General features: G+C 42.1%; 1 protein-coding gene across 1 annotated transcript in view; it reads right to left on the bottom strand.

The window, feature by feature from the left end:
* Positions 1-26,229, bottom strand: part of itpr1b (inositol 1,4,5-trisphosphate receptor, type 1b) — a 506,200-nt gene that overhangs the window by 88,400 nt on the left and 391,571 nt on the right. The window contains exons 52-57 of the mRNA XM_043708559.1: positions 20,689-20,853; positions 19,247-19,442; positions 7,229-7,327; positions 6,928-7,061; positions 5,830-5,995; positions 3,249-3,409 (exon numbers count right to left, since the gene is read on the bottom strand). Of these exons, the coding sequence (XP_043564494.1) occupies positions 3,249-3,409; positions 5,830-5,995; positions 6,928-7,061; positions 7,229-7,327; positions 19,247-19,442; positions 20,689-20,853 (921 nt within the window). The remainder of the gene's footprint in view (positions 1-3,248; positions 3,410-5,829; positions 5,996-6,927; positions 7,062-7,228; positions 7,328-19,246; positions 19,443-20,688; positions 20,854-26,229) is intronic.

Genomic DNA, 26,229 nt, shown 5'->3' with positions numbered 1-26,229 from the left:
GTCAGTATAAAATGATAGTCATATAATGGAACTTTCCTCGAGATATTAATTTTCCACTTGATGAAAATTTCTCTCATACCTTGTAATTTAAGGTATGCAGTAGGAAATGTAGCGGTGATGCCAATGGAAGATAATCCAGAGGACTGTGTAAATGCTCTGGAATATGGGTTCACTTTCCATCATGACAGCTAGTGGAATTTAAATTCAATTAATTTAGAAAATCCATCTAGAATTAGAGATGCATTCATGGTCATTGTTATCAAGACTATCAATTGACATTAAATAAAAACATATTTGGTTACTTTTTGAAAAAAGGGAAATAAATCTGCCATTCTTATCTGGTCTGGCCTACATGCGACTCTAGACCTACAGCAACTGCCTCGAAGGGCAGTTAGAGATGGACAATAGATTGCCAGCAATGTTCACATCCCAAAGCCCAATGAAGAGGTTCCAGCCCTTGCTAAAATAATTAACATGACAACATTAAAACATTAACTAACAAAGGAAAAGCACAATTTTTGACTCAACTAACTGAACCATCACTCCACAGAAAAGGAACAGGGAAGAGGTACAATGATGACCTAAAAACATTCAAATGTTAGATCAACAATACAACTCCGAGACTCCATAAAACGAGGAAAGGAAAGTATATCAATTTTGATATCGCTGTGTTTAAAGCTCAATTGAGTAGCCAAAAGGCTGAAAGCCATAACGGTACACAGATAGTACACTTCCTTCAAAATTAATCAGAATTCAATTTGAGACGGTTAGCTGCAAACCAGTTACACAAAGCAAACTCCAACATATTAGGCTCATTTTCCATTGCCCGGCAACAACATGGAACAATCGGAAACCAAGCTCTTGTTGCACAATAAGACAATTAATTCAGATTTAAACAGGACTGTATCTGAAAAGGTAAAAGTAGAGGCAATTGTGGACAAACTACAATTTTGAATACAAAGCTTTTGCATGAACTTGTTGCATGGCCAGATTCAAAGATACAGCAGATTGCTCATAAAAGAACTTGCATTTATACAGCATACCAGCCGGAGAACGTGAAGCAAATCTCTAAGGAGATAACTGACCTCAGTTCACAATTACGAGAGAAATGACCTAGTTTCACCAACAGGAGGAAAACTTTAGGTACAACCAGATCCTCTTGAGTGAGGATGATGTGACAGTGTTAAAGCAGCTTAGCTCAGTACAAGAAATATATAGAGGGTTCGTGGTGGTGGTGGCGGCGGCGGCAGTGGCAGGGGGTGTGGAGTTTATAAGGTCCAAGTGGACAGCTCTTTTTCTGAAACTGGAGACATTTCTTCTCCTCAGCATCCAACCCCCCCCCCCCGCCACCCCCACCAAGAACCCAACCACGTCCAAAACCTCCCTCATGTAAGGGCTGTCACTATCTTTTTCTGCCTTTAAAAACTGTGGAGTGTAATGAGAAAAAACGTTTTTTTTTAAAAAAAAAGATGATTGACCTGGATGATTTCACGGCAAGGAATCCATTTTTTGTGGCTGCGGGTTCCTATAATGTGCAGACAATCAGGAATCGAGGGGCTGTTTACAAGTTGTTCTTAGTTAACTGAGCAGGTTGGAACTGGAAACAAGTTAGAGATATTGACAAGGCGGGGGTGGGTTGGAGTGGTGCTGTGTTATCACCAGCAGCAGCTGACTACTCTCTGCGGTTAAAAAAAACAGTTTTAACTTAAAGTAAACCAGATACCTTTCCTGCAGCAATTGCTGTGAACTGAGATTTTTGAACTGAAAAAACAGACACTTCCAAGTGAATCAGTCAGTCATTATGGACAAATCAAGGAAAGCTTCCAGAGAAAGAATTAAACACTAAAGACCTGGCAAGCCAAAGTAAGATCATATAATCAGAATTGGGATGAATGAACTTTCCAGTTTCTCTTGTGTTAATAAGCTATTTTCCTTGCTTGTGTGTGCGCGCGCGTGTGCGTCCAATGATTTATATCTGTGGCAATAATTTAGTTATAATAAATGACCATCCTCATTTAGGACAGACACCTGGCCTATGCTTTCCATCGACCTCAGTCAGAAAATCGGGTACTGTGTGCACTTTAAAAATATTAACATTTGGTATGTCTCTGGGAAAAGCAGGCCTCAATTTATGGTGCACTACGTCTGTGGTGTAACACATGATTGAATCACCATGCGTGGTATCTCTCTCACAAAGGTCAAAACCTCACATAAGAGAGGCCCAACCATTTGCTAACCACCTTTACTATCTGCAGGCCCCCAATCCTCAGTTTCTATTCCCAGAACTACCTCTTAGTTCCTTCACAGGTGCCCTCACATATTGTCTCTCTCTGCAAGCTGTTAAGACATAGAGTCTTAAGTAATCGGAGACCCAGTCTTTTCACTACTGGGGCCATAGCGTAACACCCTGGATCAATCGGAAGTGTGAGCAAAGTCCCAGTTTCTTGCTCCCTACTTCAATATAGGCCCCTGCATCTTAAGATCAAGTGGTGAAGGGAGACGATTCATTGCCTCACCCTTGGAGTTGGGAACCCGATTGGTAGGGTTTACACAGCCTTCTCTGTACCTTAGCACTACTTCACCACATGATTTACATCCCTAACCGTGCCAGATCTCATCATTTCCTGAAAGAATTTCAGAAGATCAAACTGGTAAAAGAATGAATCAACAACATGGTGTGTGCGTGTGTGTGTGTGTGTGTGTGTGTGGAATAAACTTTCTACAGCAGCATTTCTGAGCCTCACATTATCAGTAAGCCGTGGTTCAAACATCTTGGAGCTCTTTGATTAACTTCATTTCATTTTTCTTGCACTGTCACTCAGAACCAGCGTGACTCTGACAATGTGGAATGGGAAGTAAAACCCCTTTTTATCTGAAAAAGTACACTGAAGGAGGGGAAAAAAAAAACAACTTATTTGTTTGGAGGCTTAAAACGTTTGCTTCACCCTCGAACTCAGCCTGCCCACGGAGTGCAGATTTTGTGAATATTTCCTGTAAATTCGCCAGGATTCCACAGTGGAGGCCAAAAGCAGCAATCACCGGAAGAGATACGCTGAGGCAAACTAGGAAAGGCTGAACACAACAGCAAAACTTACAATAAAACGAGGCAAATACCCTTTTTAATATAAAACAAACAAAATCAAATTCACTTTATTCCTTTGGAGCAGGCTCTTAAAACAATGATAGCTACATATCATAACATTTATTTATACCACTCAAAGTGATACCACTGTCGAGGTGCCACTAACCTTGATCATCTCTGCTACATAGCTTTCTGGCCCAGTGTATTCAGTGGAGTCCTTGACTTTCACCAAGACAATAAAACATAGATAGTGCCACATGTTGTGCTCTTCCTTGATATGTTCTTCAAATGTTACTGTCTTATTGTCAAATTTATCCCTTTCCAAGCCTAGAAACAATAAATCAACTAATTACCAAACCTGTGACTAATTACGTGTCAAAGTGGAGTGTAAACAGAAACAGCTCATCATCATTTAAACAAGCTTCTGACTGAGGGGATCTATTACTCAAACATTATACATTTACATGTGTTCAGAGATTTTACAATCAAAGTAGTGCATAACAACTTCAGGCATTTCAAATCATTTGGAATGCAAGATCTCAATGTGAAACCGTAAAAAACTCATTTAACCCAATGCTCATCTGTTCTGTACAGTTGGATGCTGTAACATCTGCTGTTACACTACTAAAGCCTGCACTGTTGCACCTGTTCCGGCAATTCCTGGGCATGGAAATGTATCACACAACAGTTTTTCTTGTTCAAATATATTATTTTGAGCTTTCCCAATCAAACAATGTGGTCACGTTGTATTTCAATTCCCTGCATTTGTTCACAGCCAAAAACAAGAATTGCTGGAAAAGCTTAGCAGGTCAGGCAGCATCTTTAGCGAGAAGTTAGAGTTAATATTTCAAGTTCAATGATCCTTCCTCAGAATTAGGGAATTTCCTATCCATTCCAACTCTCAGCATTTGTTCCTTTTCATCTGAACTCATTTATTAAATGAGATGGTGGATAAAAGGGGAAGACATACAAACTGGAGGTTAACAGCCCACACATTCAATAGAACACTCAGATTTCTTCCTCATCTGAAGCTCTCCTTCCTCAGAGACGTTTCAATGGGATTTTTAAAATGTAAAACAGTTGTTATAGAGTCAGAGGTATAAAGCACAGAAACAGACCCTTCGGTCCAACTCGTCCATGCCAACCAGACATCCTCAATAAATTAGTCCCATTTGCCAGCATTTTAGCCCATATCCCTTTGAACCCTTCCTATTCACGTACCCATTCAGATGTCTTTGAAATGTTGTCATTGTGCCGGCCTCCACCACTTCCTCTGGCAGCTGATTTCATACACGCACCACCGTCTACGTGAAAAGGTTGCCCCTTAGGTCCCTTCTAAATCTTTCGCCTCTCACCCTAAACTTACACCCTCTAGTTTTGAACTCCCCTCCCCCCCCCGGAAAAAGACCTTGTCTATTTACTTTATCTGCGCCCCTCACGATTTTACACACCTCTTATAAGGTCACCCCTCAGCGTCTGACACTTGAGGGTTCAACAGCTCTTTCTCTTGCTGAAAAAAAGACATTTGCCTCAAAGCTTTTCATCTTGCTCTTATTAGGACATTTCCCATGAATATCCATTTAAAGGGAAAAACCAACAATTACACTGTATGAGGTGAGTGCTGATTGGCTGGCAATTGATCTCTGATTGGAAGAAATGTTGCCATAGAGAACAGAATAAAGAACAGTATAGCACAGGAACAGGCCTTTTGGCCCATCAAGATTGCACAGACAGGAGGCCTTTCTTAACGAAAAAGCTATTGCTTCCACAGGCTCTGTATCCATACGTTCCCTGCCTTTTCATATATCCATTAAGATGCCTCTTCAAATGTTGCTTTTGTATCTACTTCCACCACCACCTCTAGCAGTGCATTCCAGCATTTTACCACCCTCTGTGTAAAGAACCTTATCTCCTTTTACCTTAAATTGACATCCCCTCGTATTAGGCATTTCTACCCTGGGGAAAAAGCCTCTGACTATCCATTCTATCCATGTCCCTCATGATTTTGTAAACTTACATCAAGTCGCCCCTCAACCTTCTTCGACATTCAAGTGAAAACAAACCAAGTTTGTCCAATTTTTCCTGATAATTATTACCCTCCCAAACCAGGCAACATCCATTTCTGAACCCTCTCCAAAGCCTCCATATCCTTCTGGTAGTGTGGTGGCCAGAACTGTACACAATATTCCAAATGTGGTCTAACTGAAGTTCTAAACATCTCTAACACGAGTTGCCAATTTTTATACTTGATACCTTGACCGATGCTATATGCCTTCTTGAGCATCTTATCCACCATCTTTCTCATCGCTCAGCCAACAGACATTGGGAACGCGTATTGCTACTTTCAGAGAACTGTAGACCTGTATGCCTAGCTCCTTCTATTTTGATGCTGCTAAGGATTCTGCCATTTACTGCATACTTCCCTCCTGCATTAGACCTGCTGTTCACCCCCAGTTCACACTGACTGACCCCGTTCCTCAGGTATTTGTCCTGCTGTTCTCATTCAGGTTCACGCTCCTCCGCTCTGTTGCTGCTGCTTTGACTATTGCACCAAATCTCGGACAATGTGCCCATTAATGATGATTGTCTGTTACTTGCCAGTTTTGTTTTGAAAAATAATCTGCTGGAATCTTAATAGTTCCTCGGAAACCACATTTTCCAGAGAAATGGTTGTGAGACTTAGGTCTGATGTTTCTCCTGACTGTAGGCATCGCACCCAAACACTTACTGAAGACAGGAATACATACCACAAATAAAGCAGGTGGTTTTCAGAACTTCTTCCTTCTTCTGTTTTTCACTCCTCAAGTCAGCAAAAGTGTCAATGATGACACCGAAGATCAAGTTCAGGACAATGATGATGACCATGAAGAAGAACAGAAGGTCATAGATCACACGAGCAGCAAATAGTGGTTCCTGCAAAAAAGGATAGACACAATAAATGCAGTTACTTATGATGGGTAATAAGTGCTTTAGAAGTCAGTTTAGTGCAATAAAATGGGACTTTCCACAGCTGGTTTGCCACACTGGACAGACTTTCTCCAAGTTGGTTTAAAATTATACCAAGTTTTAGACACAAAATTAATTTGTTTTAAATATTCTTCGTGCATGCCAGAAAGATTTCCGCATATTACATAGAAAACGTAAGCCTCCTTCAAGCCTGCTCCATCATTCAACAGTGATCATGGCTAAACATCCAATTGAAGAGTCTGTTCCCGCTTTCTCTCCGTACCCTTTAATACCCTTAAGCCCTCACTTCCGTTTTACTCAGTCTTGAAAACATTGCTTTGGCCTCAACCAGTTTTTGTGGAAGAGAATTCCACAGGCTCACCCACCCTCTAGTGAAGAAATTTCTCCTCACCTCAAACTGAAATGGCCTCCCCCTGTTCCTTGGGCTGTAACCAGTAGTTCTGGGCTCTCAAGTTATGGGGAACACATTTTAAAAATGAGCGCAGTTGGTTTTATTTACCACACAAAGTTGATTTCTGATGTTTTAAAATTATTAATAAAGTGCAACATTCACAAATCATAGACAATCTACATTTACTTCCAAAATTCCTAAAGAAAGATTGCGAGATATTTGAAATATTGGAATGTGAATAATTGGAATGTGAATAATTGGAAGGTTAATGTCCCAAGCTCATTTCATGATTTTTTTTAAAAAATAGGATGAAATAAGAGGTTGCACATTTGTGTCAAAGAGAAGCAGGACAGTAGGCTCATATTCAACCATGGATCGTGTTGGCAAATAAAGCTTGACCACATAAAAATGTTAAGCAGTGAACCCACTAGCCCACAATGGACCAGACAGCATTAACACCACATAAGTATTGTTTTAAAGACAGTACCTCTTTGGAAGGTTTCCTGAGCACATCTCCAACCCCTCCACCACTTCGCAGTCCATGGCTGAGTACAGTAATGATACACATCAGCAGGGTTTCACAAGTATGCTCCGAGTCCTCTTCATTCTCTGCAAGCAGCTCTGACAGGGAACAATTTGTGTGTGAGGTTTGACTTTCAAGATACGTGAAGGTAACTTAACTTACAATTAACAGGGCATCACTGCACCTTGCGAGTTAATGTTCTGCTGAAACATTCTGCCTCATCCCACTTCCTGAATACACTGGTTTGAAACTAAGGTCACCTTACCGTTACTTTCCACAGAGTAAAGTGTTGAACAGTTGTCTCCATTGCCAAGCCGACAGACATCAGCAGTCAGGAACTCTTCTGCCATTGACGCAGCATCTTCTAAACAACCAGACCAGAAAGGAAATCAGAAGTTGCAGTTTTGTTTACAAATATTCAGGTCTATTCCCACCCACTTGCTAATGCAGGGACAACATTTTAGAATGAATCCATGTTTGAATAGCCTGCAGGAATTAGAGAGTTGGTTTGAATGGATCATTTTGGGGTTGCAGATAAGCCAGGTAGAGAACTAAGTTGTGAAAAGAAAGTGGCAAGTTTGCAAAGAAACATACACAAGTTGAGTGCATGAGCGCAAATTTTAAAATAAAGTATAACATCGATAAATGTGAATCTGTCCTTTTTGATAGAGCAACAAAAACTATATACTTAAATGGGGAGGGACTGTAGGATTGAGTGGTAAAGAGGGATTGGAGGGCTCCTGGTAAATGAATCATAGAAAGTTAATATGCTGATACAGCAAGTGACTCGGAAGGCAAACAACCTTTTTGTTCACTGCAAATAGAATAGAATATACAAGTCAAGAAGTTTTACTCCATCTCCCAGGGCATTGATGAGGTCACACCAGTGTACAATTTTAGTCTCCTTATTTGAAAAAAAAAAAGACATAATTGCTTTAGAATACTTCAGGGAAGGTTCAGTTGACTGGATTGCTGGGAGGCGGGCTTATCTTATGTAGAAGGATTGAACAGATCCTGAAAGACTGAATAGGATGGATATCAGGAGAATATTTATTTTTGTGGGAGAGGTTAAAACTAAAGGACATTAGGAGAAAGATATTCCCTCAGAAAGAGCCAGGGTGTGCAAATCACCTATCCAGAGGCATTTAAAGCTGAATCCTTAAATTTATTCAAGGCTAATTAGATAAACAAGGAAAGTGGAGTTGAAGCCACAACCAGTTCAAGCATGAACTTTTTAAAATTAGATTCCCTACAGTGAAGAAACAGGCCCTTCGGCCCAACAAGTCCACACCGACTCTCCGAAGAGTAAATCTCCCTGACCCACTTCCCTCTAATGCACCTAACACTATGGACAATTTAGTTTGGCCAATTCACCTGACCAGATTGTGGGAGGAAACCGGAGCACCTGGAGGAAAACCACACAGACATGGGGAGAATGTGTAAACTCCACACAGACAGTTGCCAGAGGCTGGAATCAATCCTGGGACCCTAGTGCTGTGAGGCAGCAGTGCTAACCACCTAGCCACTGTGCCGTCCTACAAAAATTTAGCAAAGGATGTTTGAGTGGATGGTTGATTATTGAATGTTGGAGCAGGATCAAAGGGCAGAATGCCTACTCCTGCTTTTCTGTTTCCAACTAAATTTTCATACATCCCAAAATCCAGCAATATACATATTATTTTCACAAAGTCACTTGATGCTAGTAAGGGATTGAGTCAACATATAAGCAGCTAAAAGCCACTGCAGTCCCAGAGGACCCTAGGCCTGCTCTCTCATTAGACAGAGTCGAATGGCAAGTTTAACCTGAGGGTCACCATGCCACAGGTGAGGGTTAGGGTCAGGTAATTTTGAATAACATCAGCCGGTGTGGGAATTGAACCTTCATTGTTGGCATCACTCTGCATCACAAACTAGCCATCCAGCCAACTAAGCTAATCAAACTGGAGTAGATTACTCCAGGGTTATGACACATCTGTCAAACCGAGGAGAATTTTCAGGAGAGATGTTTGAACAAGAATATTTGGGCTTTATACCTCCTAGGGTCTGGGAGAAGCCCGAGAGATTTATTTACGTACTGCTTTGCAAATTATTTTTGCATACTGCACCTAGCACTGAGTCACGATAGAGACACTTTAGATCCAACTGGTTACTCCCCAAGGGCATTTTTAAAAAAAAAAAATCGGCAAATCACTTGTAAACTCACTGCAAATTTGGCCACAATGACTGTTTCATATCATGTTGCAGAATTATCCCAGAATAAGGCATAACAGTGGAGATGCATCTGTGTACGCTTGGCAAAAACTGTTCACTTAAGGCAGCTAACATGGAGCGAAAGAGCTGTTCAAGACAATTTCTACTAATTTCTCTGATACAGGGCCGATATTAACATAGTGGAATGCCCCCTAGAAATCCCACATTCTTGCTTCGTGGAAGACAGGGAGGAAAAGGCAGTGGGGTGGGGGTTGTGGTGTAGGAGGTTAGCTCCAGAATCTTACAACAGAGGAAGATGATAAGCTACCACAACATCACTGCTCTCTGAAACAAGGAGAGATCTGCTTTTTATTGAAACATGACAGGGGGAGGATTGGAAGGAGCAAGAAAGGAGAAAGGGTAGAAGTGGGTGGGGGGGGTGGTAAGAGGAGAGGGGGAAGGAAATGCAGGGGACGGTTTAAGGGAAAAGGACAGGAGCGGATGAAGGCTGGGAAGGAGAAGACCAGTAAAGTCAGGTAGGAAACGCCAGAAGGTGGGGGCAAAAGACACATGGAGTCACGCTACAGATGTAATAGAGCCTAACTCAATTGTGGGCTACACACTGCCTGAGGCTGTTTCAGTCAACTTCAGACCTGTGCTCATTCCAGGAAAGCCACACACACCTGTCCTAAGGAAGTGCTGCTCTGAGTTTCAAACCAAACAGCAGCCACTCTTGGGAGATATAGTTGCCTCATGCTTGGAGGAGATGGCAAGAATGTTTACTGCTGCCTTCAATGGGAGGCCTTTTGGACAGACCCTGCTGTCAAGTGGGATAGGTTTTTTCTTTATTGTGACCGAGTATTGTTTAACCGCTCACCGACGATGGATGGAAAAAAAAAAATCGATGAAGTACTGTAGGTGATGAAAATTGGAAAAAGAACATTTTGCACGATGGAACTCCTGTAGCGATACCTTCGGAGTGTGATGTTTGATTTCAAAACACCACACCACTTAGTGCCAGATTGACTGTGTCCTTTAAATCACCATGACCTTAGTTTTGAAATGGCTTTTACAGCCACACCTGATCATGTACAGTCTTGATAATCAAGGGCGAGATGGTCAATCTTCTTCTGAGTTTAAAAATGAACAAAGGGGCATTCATCGTAGCAATTATGAGGGAATTTAAGACATGTGAAGAATTTTCTAGAATCCAAGTATAATCATATGGGTGAATAGATCATCAGTTCATTATACTTCCCATACTGGGGCAAACAACACCAGAACATAGTCATGATTTGGAGATGCCGGTGTTAGATTGGGGTGGACAAAGTTAAAATCATATAACACCAGGTTATAGTCGAACAGGTTAATTTGGAAGCACTAGCTTTCGGAGCGACGCTCCTTCATCAGGTGGTTGTGAAGGAGCAGTGCTCCAAAAGCTAGTGCTTCCAAATAAACCTGTTGGGCTATAACCTGGCGTTGCAATTTTTAACAAAGAACATAGTGTAATCATCACAGGAATTCCACATACATTCCTTCCAGGCTGTTCCACCATTTAGTACAATCATGGCCAATCATTTGTCTTGGTTTCACTTTTCTGTCTGCACCCCAATTCCTTTGATTCCATTGAATCCCTACAGTTTGGAAGCAGGCCATTTGGCCCAAGTCCACACCAACCCTCTGAAGAGGATACCATCCAGGCCCACCTCCATACCCTAAGCCTGTGACCCTGCATTTCCCATGGCTACTCCACTTCGCCTGCACATCTCTGGACACTCGGGGACAATTTAGCATGGTCAATCCTCCTAACCTGCATATATTTAGTCTGTGGGAGGACACCAGAGCACCCAGAGGAAACCCACACAGACATGGGGAAGAAGTGCAAACTCCATACATTCACTCGAGTGAAATTGAACCCGGGTCCCTGAGCAGTGCTAACCACTGAGCCACCGTGCCATCCCGAGAAACGAAAAACCTGAGAAACTAAAAAAAAAACCTGTTTATCTCAACATTCAACATTTTCAACACTGGCACATCTACAACCCTCTGGAGATCAAGAATTCCAAAGACTCTGAAGCATTTGAATGATGAAGTATTTCCTCCTACAATTCAGAGAGGTTCAGCCACTTAACTGGAGCTTTTGTCTCCATGGTCTCGATTCACCAGCCGGGGGCAGGGTAACAAAATAAGTCTATCAACCCCCTTCAGAATCTCAATGTTTAATGCTAAATGGTTAATTGTCAACTTGTGATTTTGGACAGCAGAGCTTTCATTGTATAAGCTCAAGGTGAAAGGCTGAAACAAAGCAAACATTTTAACCCCAATTTTCTAATTGGGGTATCTAAAACAAATCAAATCCACTTATTTGGCCACTGGTCATGGACTAGCCAGCCTGGTTGATTATTGGGTCTTGAAGGACAGACCAGTCACAGGGGAATTGAATCCTTCATGCTTTGATTAACCCTACACACAAATACTAATGGGGAGGGATTTTCCTGGCTGCTAAATTAGTGAGAAGTCAGTTCTGTACAGATTTGAGCGAGTGAAACCGCAGCAGTGTGCCTGTACACCGTGGGAGTTCCCTAAGCTTGACAGTTGTGAATTGGATCTAAGCGGTCTCTTGACCGGGGTAAGTGGGATGAGAGCTGGTGCAGATATGATGGGCCAGAAGGCCTCCTTCCGTGCTGTAACGTCTGTGACGTTCAGTAGGTTGGACGTGGGGACTCAAACATTATGTGCTTCAAGACAAATGGCAGCACTATAATGTGCTAATTATCGATTGGTGACAGCTTGTTTCCCGCCACGTTTCTAAGCTTGAGAACATTTGCTGAGATTTCAGGGAGGCCCAGGATTTCCTAGGTTGAGTGGACTCGCTGTTGACTGCACACAAGCTGCTATTAATTCTTCAACAGCTTGTATTCAACCCTGCAAAACTCTGGTGAGGATGTCCTCTGGTGGAAGGAACAACAGAATTGAAGGAAGAACTTGACGATTTATAATTTGAACCTAATTGTCTAAGCTTTGGGGAATTTTAACTACAGGCTCACATCTACTGCAACCCAACCTTGATTACTGACCTTGAGATTCAAGCAAAGCACTCAAGTGAGCCAACACGGCTGTACATTAACAAACACAAGAGACTGGCACTCTGACTGTCTCTTCAAAACATTATACATGTTGTTCATTATGTACTCTACACTTTGTCCTTTAATGCATTACAGCTTTAATTATAGATGGAATTGTTAAAGCGTACATGCATAAGGAATGAAACTGGTTGGACCATCCTGCAGTTAAGGCAGGAGAAGCGACAGCAGCAAACATAGCCATGTCATCCTACAAAGTCCTCCTTATCAAAAAACTTGGGTTACCTGCCAAAATTGGGGGGAGCTGTCCTAAAGACTAATCAAACAACAGCTTGAATGAGGTCATACTTATAAAAATGATACCTTACAGATAATTCCATCACCAACCCTAACTATGTCCTATCCCTCTCGCTGGGCAGACCATTCAGTAGTGGCAGCACAATAGTATGGTAAGCAGTCAGAGTTAAACTCTTGACTCTTGTCACATCCTGTTGTGAATGGTAATTGGATAATTAAATATCTCACCAGAGGTGGAGGCTCCACAAATACTCCATTCTCAACGACAAAGGAGCCTGGCACATCAGTGCAACCTTCACTGACCAAAAGTACTGAGGGGTCAATCCATCTAGGTCTCTTCCTGAGGCCCTCAGCATCACTGATACCAAACACCAGCAAATTTGATTCATTCCATGTGATGTCAAGAACTGGTTGGAGGTACTGGATACTGCAAAGGCTATGGGACCTGGCAGAAGTGCAGAAGATTAGTGCATCAGAACCGGCTGCAATCCCAGCTTAACAGTTCCAGTGATAACACTAGCATCCACTTAATGCATAAAACTGACCACATTCATTCTGCGCACAAAAAAAAAACTACAGGACAAATCTAACCTGGCCAATTACCACCCTATCCTGCTATGATAGGTCAAAGTGACTGAAAGAGGCCGTCAATAGTGCTATCAACTGGCACTTAGCAATAAGCTGCTGACTGCTGCTTAGTTTGGATTCCACCAAGGCCATTTAATTCCTGACCGGATTATAGCCTTCGTCCAACCATGAACTGAACAGCTGATCAGAAGAGAAGAGAGGGTAAATGCTCTTGACATCAAAGCAGCATTTGACTAGGTGTGGCATCATTGAGCCAAAGAAAAAGAAAAGCCAATGGGAATCGGAGAGAAAAAAAAACACTCCAATCATTGGAGTCATATTTATCACAAAAGTAGGTGGTCGTGGCTGTTAGAAGTCAATCATCTCAGTCCCAGGATATCACTACAGGAGTTCTTCAGCATGGTTTCTTCGTCCCAACCATTTTTAGCTTCATCAATGGCACTCTATCCATCAATATGTTTGTACAATGTTCAGCTTGATTTGTGACACCAGTGATGCTGAGGCAGTCAGTGAACATCTGCAGCAAGACCTAGGCTTGGGCTGAGGAGTGGAAAGTAATATTCACGTCAAACACAAGTGCCAGTAATGATTCTAATCATCTCCAAATGATATTGATTTGGCATTACCACTGTTGCTGAATCTCTTCTAGGCTACTACTGAAATGGACCAGCCATTAAAAGTACTGTAGCTACAACAGCAGGTCAAAGGCTGGGACACTAACTTCCGAATGTCAGTCCACCACCTATAAGGCACAAGTTAGGAGTATGAAATATTCACCACTTTCCTGGATGACTGCAGCTCCAAAAACACAAAGTTTGACACCACTCAAGACAAGGTAGCCTGCTTGATCAGCACTACATCCATCACGGTAAACACATACACCAATGCACATGGGGAGAGGTGTTGTCGCATTTTTAAGTTGCACTGCTGCAACTCACCAAGTCTCTTTCGATAGCATCTTACAAACACAGTTATTCCAAGGCAGCAGAGACATGTGAAAACCGCCGTCTGCAAATTCCCCTCAAAACCACACACCGATCCTCTGTTGTGGAACGATATTGTCATTGGGTCAAAATTCTGGAACTCATACAGTACTAACAGTAATGTGGGTGTATTTAAAGTGCTGTAGGCCATATAGTGTAAAAGAAAAAGTGGCTCATCACATTCTCAAGGGTAACAGTTGCTGGCCTAGTTACCAATGCTCACATTGCCCGAATGAATAACTTTTTATAAATTAAGCAACACAACCAAAGTTCGCAATTACCAACAATTGTTGTGGCCAAGGATACCCACATGGGCCAGGGTTATGCCGGTCTCTTTATGGGGTACGTAGAACATTCCTTTTTGCAGTCCTACTCCAACCTCCACCCACATCACTTTATTTGGTATGTCTATGACATCATTAGGGCTGCTTCACTCTCTCATCTGGAATTGGAAAGGTTTATCAATTTTGCTTGCAATTTCCATCTCACGCTCACCTACACCTGGTCCATTTGACTTTTCCCCTTCCCTGATATCGGTTTCCATTTCTGGGTATAGGCTGGTGACCAATGTCCACTACAAACCGACCGATCTTCACAGTTACCTCGACTATCCATCCTCATGCCCTACTTCCTCTCAAGACTCTATTCCATTCCATTCTCCATCACATCTGTGCCAATGAAGCCAACTTCGAGAAGGGGAAGGGAGCCTCTGAAACATCTACTTTCTTCCTCAACAGAGGATTCCCCAGCACCGTAGTTGACAGGTCCCTCAGCCAGGTCAGACCCATCTCCTGTACTTTGGCCCTCACCCTCCTCTCTCTTCTCCCACAACAGTGATAGGGTCCCCTTTGTCCTCACCTACCATCATCCACATCCATAGGATCATTAGCCGCCATTTCCAATGGGATACCACTACCAGTCACATATTCCCCTCCCAACCTTGTCAGCATTCTGAGACACCTTTCCCTTTGAATCACCTTGGTCCACTCCTCCTCCATTCGAACAAGTCCCCCGCCCCCCCGCACTTCCCCTCCGCCCCACTGCTCCATCGTAGCTTCCTCCGCAAAATGTGTAACACCTGCCCATTTAGTTCCTCCCTCCCTCAGTATCTAAGGCCACAAACACACTTTCCAGGTGAAGCAGCACTTCAAACAACCTAGTCTACTCTATTCACTGCTCACAACGTGGACTCCTCGACATTGGGGAAACAAAGCACAGACTGGTTGACCACTTTGCAGAAGACTGACATTCTGCCCACAAAAAAATGACCATGAGTTTCCAGATGCTGTCAAGTCAACACACCCCCACTTTCCCTCGCCAACATTTGTCTAGAGATTGCTGCAGCGCTCCAGTGAAGCTCAGCGCAAGCTGGAAGAAAAACAGCACCTCATTTTCTACTTAATGACCCTGCAGCCTTTTGGGCTTTATATTAAGTTCACCAATTTTAGAGCTTAAGGCACCTTCTCCCACGTCCTTACCCCAACCCCCACACACCATCACACGGTTGCTACCACACAAACCCATTACCAGCTACTTCTAGTCCCCTTAGCAGGGGAAAAGTTACTTAGCAGTTTTTCATTCTCCCAGGCTGACCTTCACCCAGTCCTTGGTCTGTTCAACTGTTTCTCTTTTTCTTTGGTCTCTACTTCCACCTAATGTTTATTCCTCCCCCTTTTAGGATCCCTCACTGGACCCTAAACGTTAACTCTGCTTTCTCTCCACGGATGCTGCCAGACCTGGGTTTTTCCAGCAATTTCTGATTTTGTTTCGGATTTCTGAGCATCTGCAGTTCTTACAGCTATTTTCCCCCCACAATTACGAACTCAAAAAGGTGCATTTACTCTTGCAGTGTTTCCATTGCTATTTTAAATTTAATAACAACAGTGCAGAATAGCTCAATGAGAGATCTGCGGTCCTTCAGTCGATAATAATGTTTGAAACACGTGATAGTAAGTAATCCATTGTTCTCATTGTAGGGGATTGCAATGGTTGATTATTAATCTTTATTAATGTTGCCCACAACTAGTTCTGCTTTGTTAATAAGCAAACTGGTTAATTTTAGTCTCTAACAACCTTGTTCTGCATTTGCATCCTGCCAGGCTGAGTTGACTGAAATGTATTATCGGGTAGTGTAAAGTGCAGTGTGAGGAGTGTTCCACTAGGTTACAATTATCAACTCAGAGCATACACTCTTCAAGGGTAGGCCAGGTAATGACGCTTTTTGATACAAGAACAAGACTAGGTTAATCCCTCAAGTCTGTACGACCAAACAATATATTATCTTTTAAAATTCATTCATGAGACATGGGTGTCGCTGGCTGGGCCAGTGGTGTATTGAACAGCAGGGTGGCTCAGTGGTTAGCACTGCTGCCTCAACACCAGGGACCCAGGCTTAATTCCAGCCTCGGGCGACTGTCTGTATGGACTTCACACATTCTCCCCGTGTGTGCACGGGTTTCCTAAGAGTGCTCCAGTTTCCTCCCACAGTCCAAAGATGTGTAGTCCCGTTGGGTTGGACATGCTAAAATTGCCCATTGTGTTCAGGGATGTGCAGTCTAGGTAGATTAATAATGGGAAAAACAGTGTTGCAGGGATAGGGCAGAAATGTGGGTCTGGGTGCGATTCTGTTTGGAGGGTCAGTGTGGACTCGATGGACCAAATGGCTTACTTCCACATAGAATTCAGACAATCATTATACATTACCCAACCTTTACTGCCCAGAGGGCTGTTAAGAGTCAAATGACATTACTGTGTGTCTGGAGTCACATATGCACACCAGGTAAGGATGGCAGATTTTGTTTCCTTGAAGGACATTGGTGAAGCAGATGGGCTTTTTGAAAGAAAATGACAGCAGTTTCATGGTCACCCTTAAACTCTTATTTCAAAATTTTTTGTTACTGAAGTTAGATTTGGTCGTCTGCCTTGGTGTGATTTGAACCAGAACATTGCCTGCATTTCTGAATTCAGTCTCCACCCCCGAGGCTCCCAGCCTCATTCCTGGTGAAGGGCTTTTGCCCAAAATACTGATTATCATGCTCCTCGGATGCTGTCTGACCTGCTGTGCCTTTCCAGCACCACACTCTTGACTGATATACCACTAGGCCTATGCCACCCTATTGGATTAGGGCTGATTGGTACCTCCACTCTAAATATTGTACCTGTCTTTAATCAATTCCCTCAATGCCCCGTACCTGACAAAAATCTGTCAACTCAGTCTCAAAAAAGGTTTGACCAACCCAAACTTATGGGGTCGGAGTGGGGTAGACCAGGGACTCAGAATTCCCACCACATGAAAACATACTTCAAGATTTTATTATGCACCAAAGCAAATCACTTGAACCTATCAAACCCTGAACGCTAGTCTGATCAAGACCCAATGTTACAAATGCAAGGGACTACGAGCCTTGCCCGTGCAGTATTTCTTCAGAGTTCAACTCTTTCTGCCCTGCCACCTCTCATGAATTTTCGCTGCAAGACTGTCTAAGGGCAGTCTAATTTTCTGAGGTACACAGTTGCACAGGTGAGGTCTGACTAAAGCAATGTGCAAATGAAGCACAACCTCATCTGCTTTTTATTACTCCCAAACTCACCTTGAGATAAGATTAGATTAAATTACTTAGTGTGGAAACAGGCCCTTCGGCCCAACAAGCCCACACCGACCCTCTGAAGAGCGACCCACCCAGACCCATTCCCCTACATTTACCCCTGCACCTAACACTACGGGCAATTTAGCATGGCCAATTCACCTAACCTGCACATTTTTGGACTGTGGGAAGAAACCAGAGCACCCGGAGGAAACCCACGCTGACACGGGGAGAATGTGCAAACTCCACACAGTCGCCTGAGGCGGGAATTGAACCCAGGTCTCTGGCACTGAGGCAGCAGTGCTAACCACTGTGCCACCGTGCCACCCACTAAAGAGGTGGCATTGACAGAGGAGTAATGTCACCAGGCTAGTAATCCAAGCAAGTCTATTGGCAATCATTGTTGATTGTTAAAACCCATTCAGTTCATTAACATCCTTTACCTTGTCTGGCCTATATGTGACTCCAGATCCATAGTAATACAGGCTTTTAACTGTCCTCTGAAAGGATCTAGAAAGTCAATTGTTTGAAAGCAACTAAGGATGGGCAACAAACTGTAATCTTGCCAGCAATTCCCACATTCATACAGGAATTTCTTTTCAAAATCTTTTTTTGACTATATTTTGTACTGAGTATTCAATTTTATTTAAGTCCGTAGCTGAACACCTAGTCTCTTTCACCCAGACAGCCAGAGCTCAGGAGAAACTTCTTCACCCAGAGAGTGGTGGCTGTGTGTAATGCTCTGCCCCAGAGGGCAGTGGAGGCCCACTCTCTGGATTCATTTAAGAAGGAGTTGGATAGAGCTCTCAAAGATAGTGGAATCAAGGGTTATGGAGATAAGGCAGGAACAGGATACTGATTAGGAATGATCAGCCATGATTATATTGAATGGCGGTGCAGGCTCAAAGGGCTGAATGGCCTACTCCTGCACCTATTGTCTATTGTCTAATTCTCTCACCAGTAAGAGACAGGCAGGAGCCCAGAAACGTCTGAGTGAAGGAATTAGATTTTTTTTAAAAACTGAATTCTACTTGACGTGAAAAGCTCTGCGAATTCAGCTTGCTCATTTTATGAGACTACGATCATGATGATGCTTTGCTATTGACTAGCCCCTCTATTAACATCCAAGTGCAAAAATGTTAAAAAGTTGAGTTTGATGCATTTTTCAGTCACATCTCTTCAACTCCAGTCTACCTTCACATGAGACCAATATGATATGACCAATGTATTATGAAGTGTTTTTAGTGTGGATATCACTGGGTTCAGAACAAAAAAAAAAAGGACAATCTTTGGACAACACACAATTCAAGTACTTCAAGGTAATCGGACTCCCTTCACCTTTCCAAACAGTGCACTCTTTGGTCTACTAAAATAATTATCATCCATATACTGTAAAGGAGACAAGAAACAGCTCAAAATAGACAACTCACAATTAGGAAATTTGAGTGTGGAATTGTGTGTAACTATCCAGTGCCCCACTCATTACAGCGCGTATTATTAACATTGACTAGCACATTAAAGACCACAAAATACAGTCCTACTTCATATTAGCCTTTACCTGCCCAGTAGGTCTTGTTTGACACCTTGTCCACTGCCAGAATGAAGTCATCCTTGAAAAACAAAAAGCCAACTATGGAAAACAGGTAGACTAAGATAAGAGCGAGCACAGCTGTCAGAATGATGGAGCGGCCATTTCGAGTGACACTCTTGATGACATTCAGCAATGTCTCTTCTCGGTAAACCAGATCAAAAAGCTAAAAACAAAAGAAAGTGTAATGAGTCCTTAAGCTTAATGATAACTTAGGCTAAGAAGCTCTAACCTGTTGGACAAGGCTAAACTATCACCAGTAATAACATGTCAGCACTTTGTCTGAAGCTTAGGATTGTTTTGGACATCATATTGGTTCAAATCATTCAGCTTCCGAATTGTTGGAGACCAGATCTACGATCCTAGATGTATGTTGGGAAGTTCCAACTTGCTAACCTCTGAAGCTTCTGACCAGCAATTCCCTGGATTGCTGGAGATCTTTTGCAAAAGTCTCCAACTTGGACTTAGTGTCAGTGACTTGGACAAGTTCTGATTTATTTACCGAGTTAGGAAATGGTCGAGAATAAAAAACCCTAATCCTCTTGGTAACTGCAAAACTAAAAATTCTAGTCACTTATACAGAATTCCTCTAGCTACACCCCCAAACTATTTCCTTCCTCAACCACCGTCTTAACTAAGCCCACAACATCCAAACAGACCCTACTACCTCACCACATCACAGCAAAACCCCTCAAAATCCAACTACTTGCCAACTCTACCCACTCAGCTCCTAATGGTCAGTCACCCATCGGCTAGTATTTGCACTGCACTTTTAAACAACTTATAGTAGCCAGTCTCGTAAAAGCTGGGGAAAGGCAGCGTTCTTTCATGTAGGCTGCACCTCGATCGACAATTGAACAAATGAATGCTGCTCCTTGGATTTTCTGGGCCAACCTTTCCTGTCAAGCTACATTCACTTTTTACATACATTAAAATTAGACACTTGAGAAGTGAGCTCCCATTGAAGTTATATTAATTCTAGCGTGATGATTGTCATGTGCAAAATGACTGTGGACACTTGGTTAAAGCCTGTTTTTGTTTCTCGAGTGTCCCCGCTGCCTGTTGGCCCCCCTGTGTGGTTACGTGGTGCAGGTAAGGAACAAATGACTTGCAAAGCAACAAGCAAAAAGCAGCAAAGTAGAACTTTGCTGTTGACATAGCTCTTTCAATGGGATGGCACACACTAGTGCTGAAGAACTTGCTTCTGATTCAATGTGCTATCTGATTTCAAAACCAGATTTTAGTGGTAAAACCAAATCAGCCTGATCTTCATTTCCAATGAGACAGAGAGCTCACTTTTCTTTTTTTTTAAGAAAGAACACCACCTTCCCCTTCTGGCAACTTGGCCAAATTTAAAGCTCAAAATACCCTAAAGACTTTAAAGCAAAATTCAAAGGACCTTCATTACATACCAGGAGGCTATAGAAGAATTCATGGGCAAAAAGTCCCATCACAGATATTAGTGTGTACGCTAGGTGGTAGAGAAACTCCACATCCAGGACCATCGCCATGTAACCTCTTGTGAAGGTTCCTCTGTTTCCAACAAAACTAGTCAGGAATATTACTTTATTTCCAACCTGTTGGAGAACATGAACAAATCAAAGATCAGACACTTTATGTCAATTGATGGAGATAATGATTACTTTAAGTGAGTGAAAGATGCAACTTCTGAAGTCTTAAACTCAAAACATTAATGTGGTTTCTCTCCCCACAGATGCTGCCAAGCCTGCTCAGTTTCTCCAGCATTCTGCATTTGTTTCAGGTTTCCAGCATCGGCAGCACTTCACTTTTACTTTAAGTGTTCCACTACATTAAAGCAAGTGTCCCAAATGGTTTAAAGATGTAAAAATGCTTTTCCCCCCGGTATTTCATATAAAATTAATTATAGTGTGGTCATGAGATGACTGTGATTTTTATCTATCCTTTAACAGTTTGCTCAGAGGGGAGAAAAAAAATCTCCCTTTAAGTCACCAAAATAGCCCAATAAAACAGCCTAGGTTTCAATCAAACCAAATAGCTATGCAAATTGACATAACACAGCTAAGCAGTGACATTTCCACAGAAATTCAAAATACACTTCTCACAGCGTTGTGTTAACTTCTTGTTAAAAGGAATATCCAGGCAAGAGCTGCAGACTCTGATCTCAACTCAAGCATCACTCTGGCGCTTAACCTATGCAGTGAATTATGTCACTCTATTGAGCATGTGATTTTTAGGCTTCATTTGAAGAACGGTCAACGGACAAAAACAAGTGCTAAAAACATCAAGATGCCAAGTCTTACTTCAGGGGAAGGACATTGTGGGATTAAGTCATGTCCAATAAAGGCTTGCACAATCTCCTCATATTTCAGAGTCTCAGACCAGTCTAATTCATAAGATAAATTTGGTGTTTTTCCCCCATTGTGCCAGTGGCAGAAATTGGGACAGTCGATTTTAAAATCAAAATAGAAGTGAGGGGGATTGATACAGCCTAGAATAGTCATGTCAGACCCAGGTTTTGGTATGAGCCAAATTAGCAGGTCCTAGTAGCCTGAATAGTAAAGCAGGCCTCAGTGACCCAGCAACTCAAAAGTTCGGAGTGAACTCAGCGGGGCTCTCATTCTCAAGGCCTAACTTATGACTTGCCATTCTTGGGAGCAAGAGGAGGGTTGAATCCAGCTCAGTTGCCTTATTATTCAAGTCTATCAACACAAATGGTTTAGGTTTACAAAATATAGAATAGCTACTCAGACACCGAGCCAGAATGTAGATTGCACCCTGTGTTGCTGCACTCTGCATAAAGTCAGTTTCTTTAAGGAAAAGGATAAAACAAAAAGGGTCAATTGTAAGGAGAACACATTCTTAAATGAGAAAAATGAAGTCCAAGAATGTGATGTTAAACTGCATATTAAATGTGTTTAATTGTATGTAGGTGGTGAGCATTAACTGAGCATTCACTTGACCTTTCTATAATTAGTCACAAGCTAAAACTGAGGTTGTTCAAGTTTAGAGTTGCGTGCTTATAATATGCAACTCTGTTAATAAATGTAAAAATTAGCTCCAGTCTGTCCTTTGCTTTCTGCAATAACACCAAGTCAACCCTATTGCATATTTGTTTGACTTCGTTTTACTTGAAGAGGTTCGGAGGGAACAGCAGATTGCAAAACTCCACCATAAAACCATTCACTCTTTAGAGTGATTATACACAAACAAACTGCATACTAAACCGAGGAAGGAAATAGTAACGAGAGTTTACTTAGGACTATTCCAAGGTGATTTACATGTCCATGAGCTCGAAGGCAAATTAACATTGTAGCAACATAGTAGAGACTAATGCATAACAGTTCAAAAATAATGATTAGGAATCACAGCTTTCAATCAATTTGTCCAGCTTTCAGAAACAGATAAAACTTATGACAGATTATAATTGGCCTACTCCATAATTTGTAACTGTGTGCGCATCATGGGATGTAGCACAATGCTTTACTTTCACTCAGCAATGCTCATGGGCACAATGATCTTTCTCTTGTTTAAAAAAAAAAGTGACATCCACATTTAAGTAGTTTTATTTTGTTTACAAAGGAACTTCAGTAAAATCAGGAGTATGAAACAAGTTCAGGTGCTATTTCTTCCATTTGAGATGCAAGGCCTTGGATTTATTAATCCTGACAAGGCATATTATCTGTATCAAACTACGTTGATTGTCACCCTGTTACGTACAACTTAGACAAGATTTTCTCTAGTTTGTTAAAACCAAAAAGCGTACTGAAAAACTCCCACAGTACTTACCAAAACCTCTGACCAATTTTCTGGTCACCTGAAGTAAATAGATCATGTTATGTGGCTTGGTGTTTTATTTCATGTTATTAGTGAGGTATCAATGAGGAAACGTGCATACAACTAACTGGCTACAGACCAGAAACAGGCCATTTGGAGCAGCAACCCACATATCCCTATCCTTCCTTGCCTTGCAAGCACGCATCAAGTCTCCCCTATATCATAATGCTATCTGCTTCGGCCGTTCCCAAACAGCAGTTAGTTCCCTATTTGTGACATTCTGTTCAAAATAATTCCTTCCAAGTCTTTTATCAAGTTGTTGTTAATAGCTACTTTATGTTCCTGCCCCCTTGAACTGGACTCATCCACGAGGAAATAGCTAGTACACACCCATCCCTCCATGAAAGATCGTTTATCAGCTCTCCTCTTAATCTTCACTTTTCCAGATGAACAAACACCAGTTTGCTCAATCAAATGTCATGATACCCTCAAAAATCACTGTTCCTGCTTTTTTGGCTGTGCTTCTATATCCTGCTTATATTATTTGATTTTAAAAAGTCATAAACTGCTTCATTCTGTTGTTGGCACAAAGACAGTATAATTGTGTTAGCCTAATGCAGAGACCTGAGGCACACAGAGCAAGATATCAACAGCCTCTTTTATAATGCGTTGAAACCGATGGTCCACAATTACCCATCTCTCATCTTTCCCGGGACTTTTTTTGGGAACTGGCTTTCAAGATTTCTGGCAAGTTACCAACTTACTTCTAGTCAGTAACTTAAGACCAATACATTAAGAGCCAGTAACAGAAGTTTTGGTTAATATCAGTACTGCTAATGATAAACATACCGATTTACCAGGATAACGCAGCATAGTGGTTCTGTCACCAAGTGAGTAATCCAGAAGCCTAGACTAATGATCTGGAGACAAGTTCAAATGCCACCAGGGCAGCTGGGGAACTGAATTTCATTAAAACAAAGATAGCTCTGAAATAAAAAGTTGGCATTAATAACGGTAAACATGAATTGTTGTAAAAATCCTTCTGATTCATTAATGCTCTTTAGAGAAAGCAATCTGCTATCCTATTTTATTGGGTCTACATGAGTCCAGATGGACACAGTCATGTAACTGACTCTTAACTACCTTATAAATAACCAAGTAAGGCACCCAACTGTTTAGGGATGGGCAATAAATGCTAATGGTGGCACCAAAGTCCTGTGAAATTAATACAAAACATTGAGACAGAAGGTGCAAAGTCAGCAGGACATTTGGCCTCACTTGCTGGTAACTTGCCATGGTACCAAGTAGCTTGATTTTCGAGCACACACCCTCACTATTGCATGGTCAACTCAGTCATTGCTGCAGTGTCATCAGGACAGAAGTCAACTCGGACTTGAACAGTCAGTTTGCATTCTGAAGGGAAAGCACTAAATGAAGGATGTGACAAATAGAGTCAGAGAGATGTACAGCATGGAAACAGACCCTTCAGTCCAACTTATCCATGCCGACTAGATATCCCGACCCAATCTAGTCCCACTTGCCAGCACTCAGCCCATATCCCTTCAAACCCTTCCTATTCATATACCCATCCAGATGCCTTTTAAAATGTTGCAATTGTACCAGCCTCTACCACTTCCTCTGGCAGCTCATTCCATTCACGTACCACCCTCTACGTGAAAATGTTGCCCCTTAGGTCTCTTTTATATCTTTCCCCTCTCACCCTAAACCTATGCCCTCTAGTTCTGGACTCCCCGACCTTAGGGAAAAGACTGTCTATTTATCCTATCCATGCCCCTCATGATTTTGTAAACCTCGATAAAGGTCACCCCCCCCCAGCCGCCGACGCTCCAGGGAAAACAGCCCCAGCCTGTTCAGCCTCTCTCTATAGCTCAAATCCTCCAACCCTGGCAACATCCTTGTAAATCTTTTCTGAACCCTTTCAAGTTTCACAACATCTTTCCGATAGGAAGGAGACCAACAGTGGCTTAACCAATTCCTGTACAGCTGCAGCATGGCCTCCCAACTCCTGTACTCAATACTCTGACCAATAAAGGAAAGCATACCAAATGCCTTCTTCACTATTCTATCTACCTGTGGCTCCACTTTCAAGGAGCTATGAACCTGCACTCCAAGGTCTCTTTGTTCAGCAACACTCCCCAGAACCTTACTAGAAAGGGTATAAATCCTGCTAAGATTTGCGTTTCCAAAATACAGCACCTCACATTTGTCTAAATTAAACTCCATCTGCCACTTCTCAGCCCATTGGCCCATCTGATCAAGATCCCATTGTAATCTGAGGTAACCTTCTTCACTGTCCACTACACCTTCAATTTTGGTGTCATCTACAAACTTACTAACTATACCTGCTATGCTCACATCCAAATCATTTATATAAATGACAAAAATCAGTGGACCCAGCACCGATCCTTGTGGCACTCCACTGGTCACAGGCCTCCAGTCTGAAAAACAACCCTCCACCACCACCCTCTGTCTTCTACCTTTGAGCCAGTTCTGTATCCAAATGGCTAGCAGAAATCAGAGGGATTTCTGGAGGAGTACCTGGAGTTGTGGAAGGCATGACAAAGAGCACCTGTGAAGTTGTGACTGGACACCTCTGAGAAGGATAACTGACTTGAGATCATTTTTGGGGAAATAACAGAATGAGTGGTCTGTTGAAACTCATGCAACACACACTTCTCCTCCATTGTGAGCTAAGAAATATGATTGACCAGAATAGCCTATTGCCGTCTAGCATTCTCCAGATATCGGTGACTGTCAGTCAGCCAGTGTGTGCCAACATATGGAAATGCTGAGTACAATTCTAACTTTGAGTCAACTCTCTCGCCATCATGATCCTGAACTGAACAAGACTGCCTTTCGACAATTTTTTGAAAAAAAATATAATTAAAGCTTCCCCTAAAATCAAAAAATCTGATACTACTGGGAAGTATAAGTTTTAACCTCTACATTAAAAAAAAATCCAAATTGCGGACAACAAATTTTTTTGAATATGTTGTGCAAATAGCTCTTTAACTTTACATACAGATGAATCAAAGGCCTATCTGTTCAAAAAGCACCAAAATAAATAAATGAGAAGCAGCATCTTCAAGAGGGACACAGCCTCCAAACTTCTGGCAAACAAATCTTCTGCCTTGGATCACACTTCAAAGCTTTTTGCAATTAATGGCTTACGTTCT

This window comes from Chiloscyllium plagiosum, chromosome 18, assembly GCF_004010195.1.
Source record: "Chiloscyllium plagiosum isolate BGI_BamShark_2017 chromosome 18, ASM401019v2, whole genome shotgun sequence".
In the NCBI taxonomy this organism is placed as follows: Eukaryota; Metazoa; Chordata; class Chondrichthyes; order Orectolobiformes; family Hemiscylliidae; genus Chiloscyllium; species Chiloscyllium plagiosum.
The sequence above is the reverse complement of the archived record's forward strand: the minus strand, read 5'-3'. Positions and strand labels throughout refer to the sequence as shown.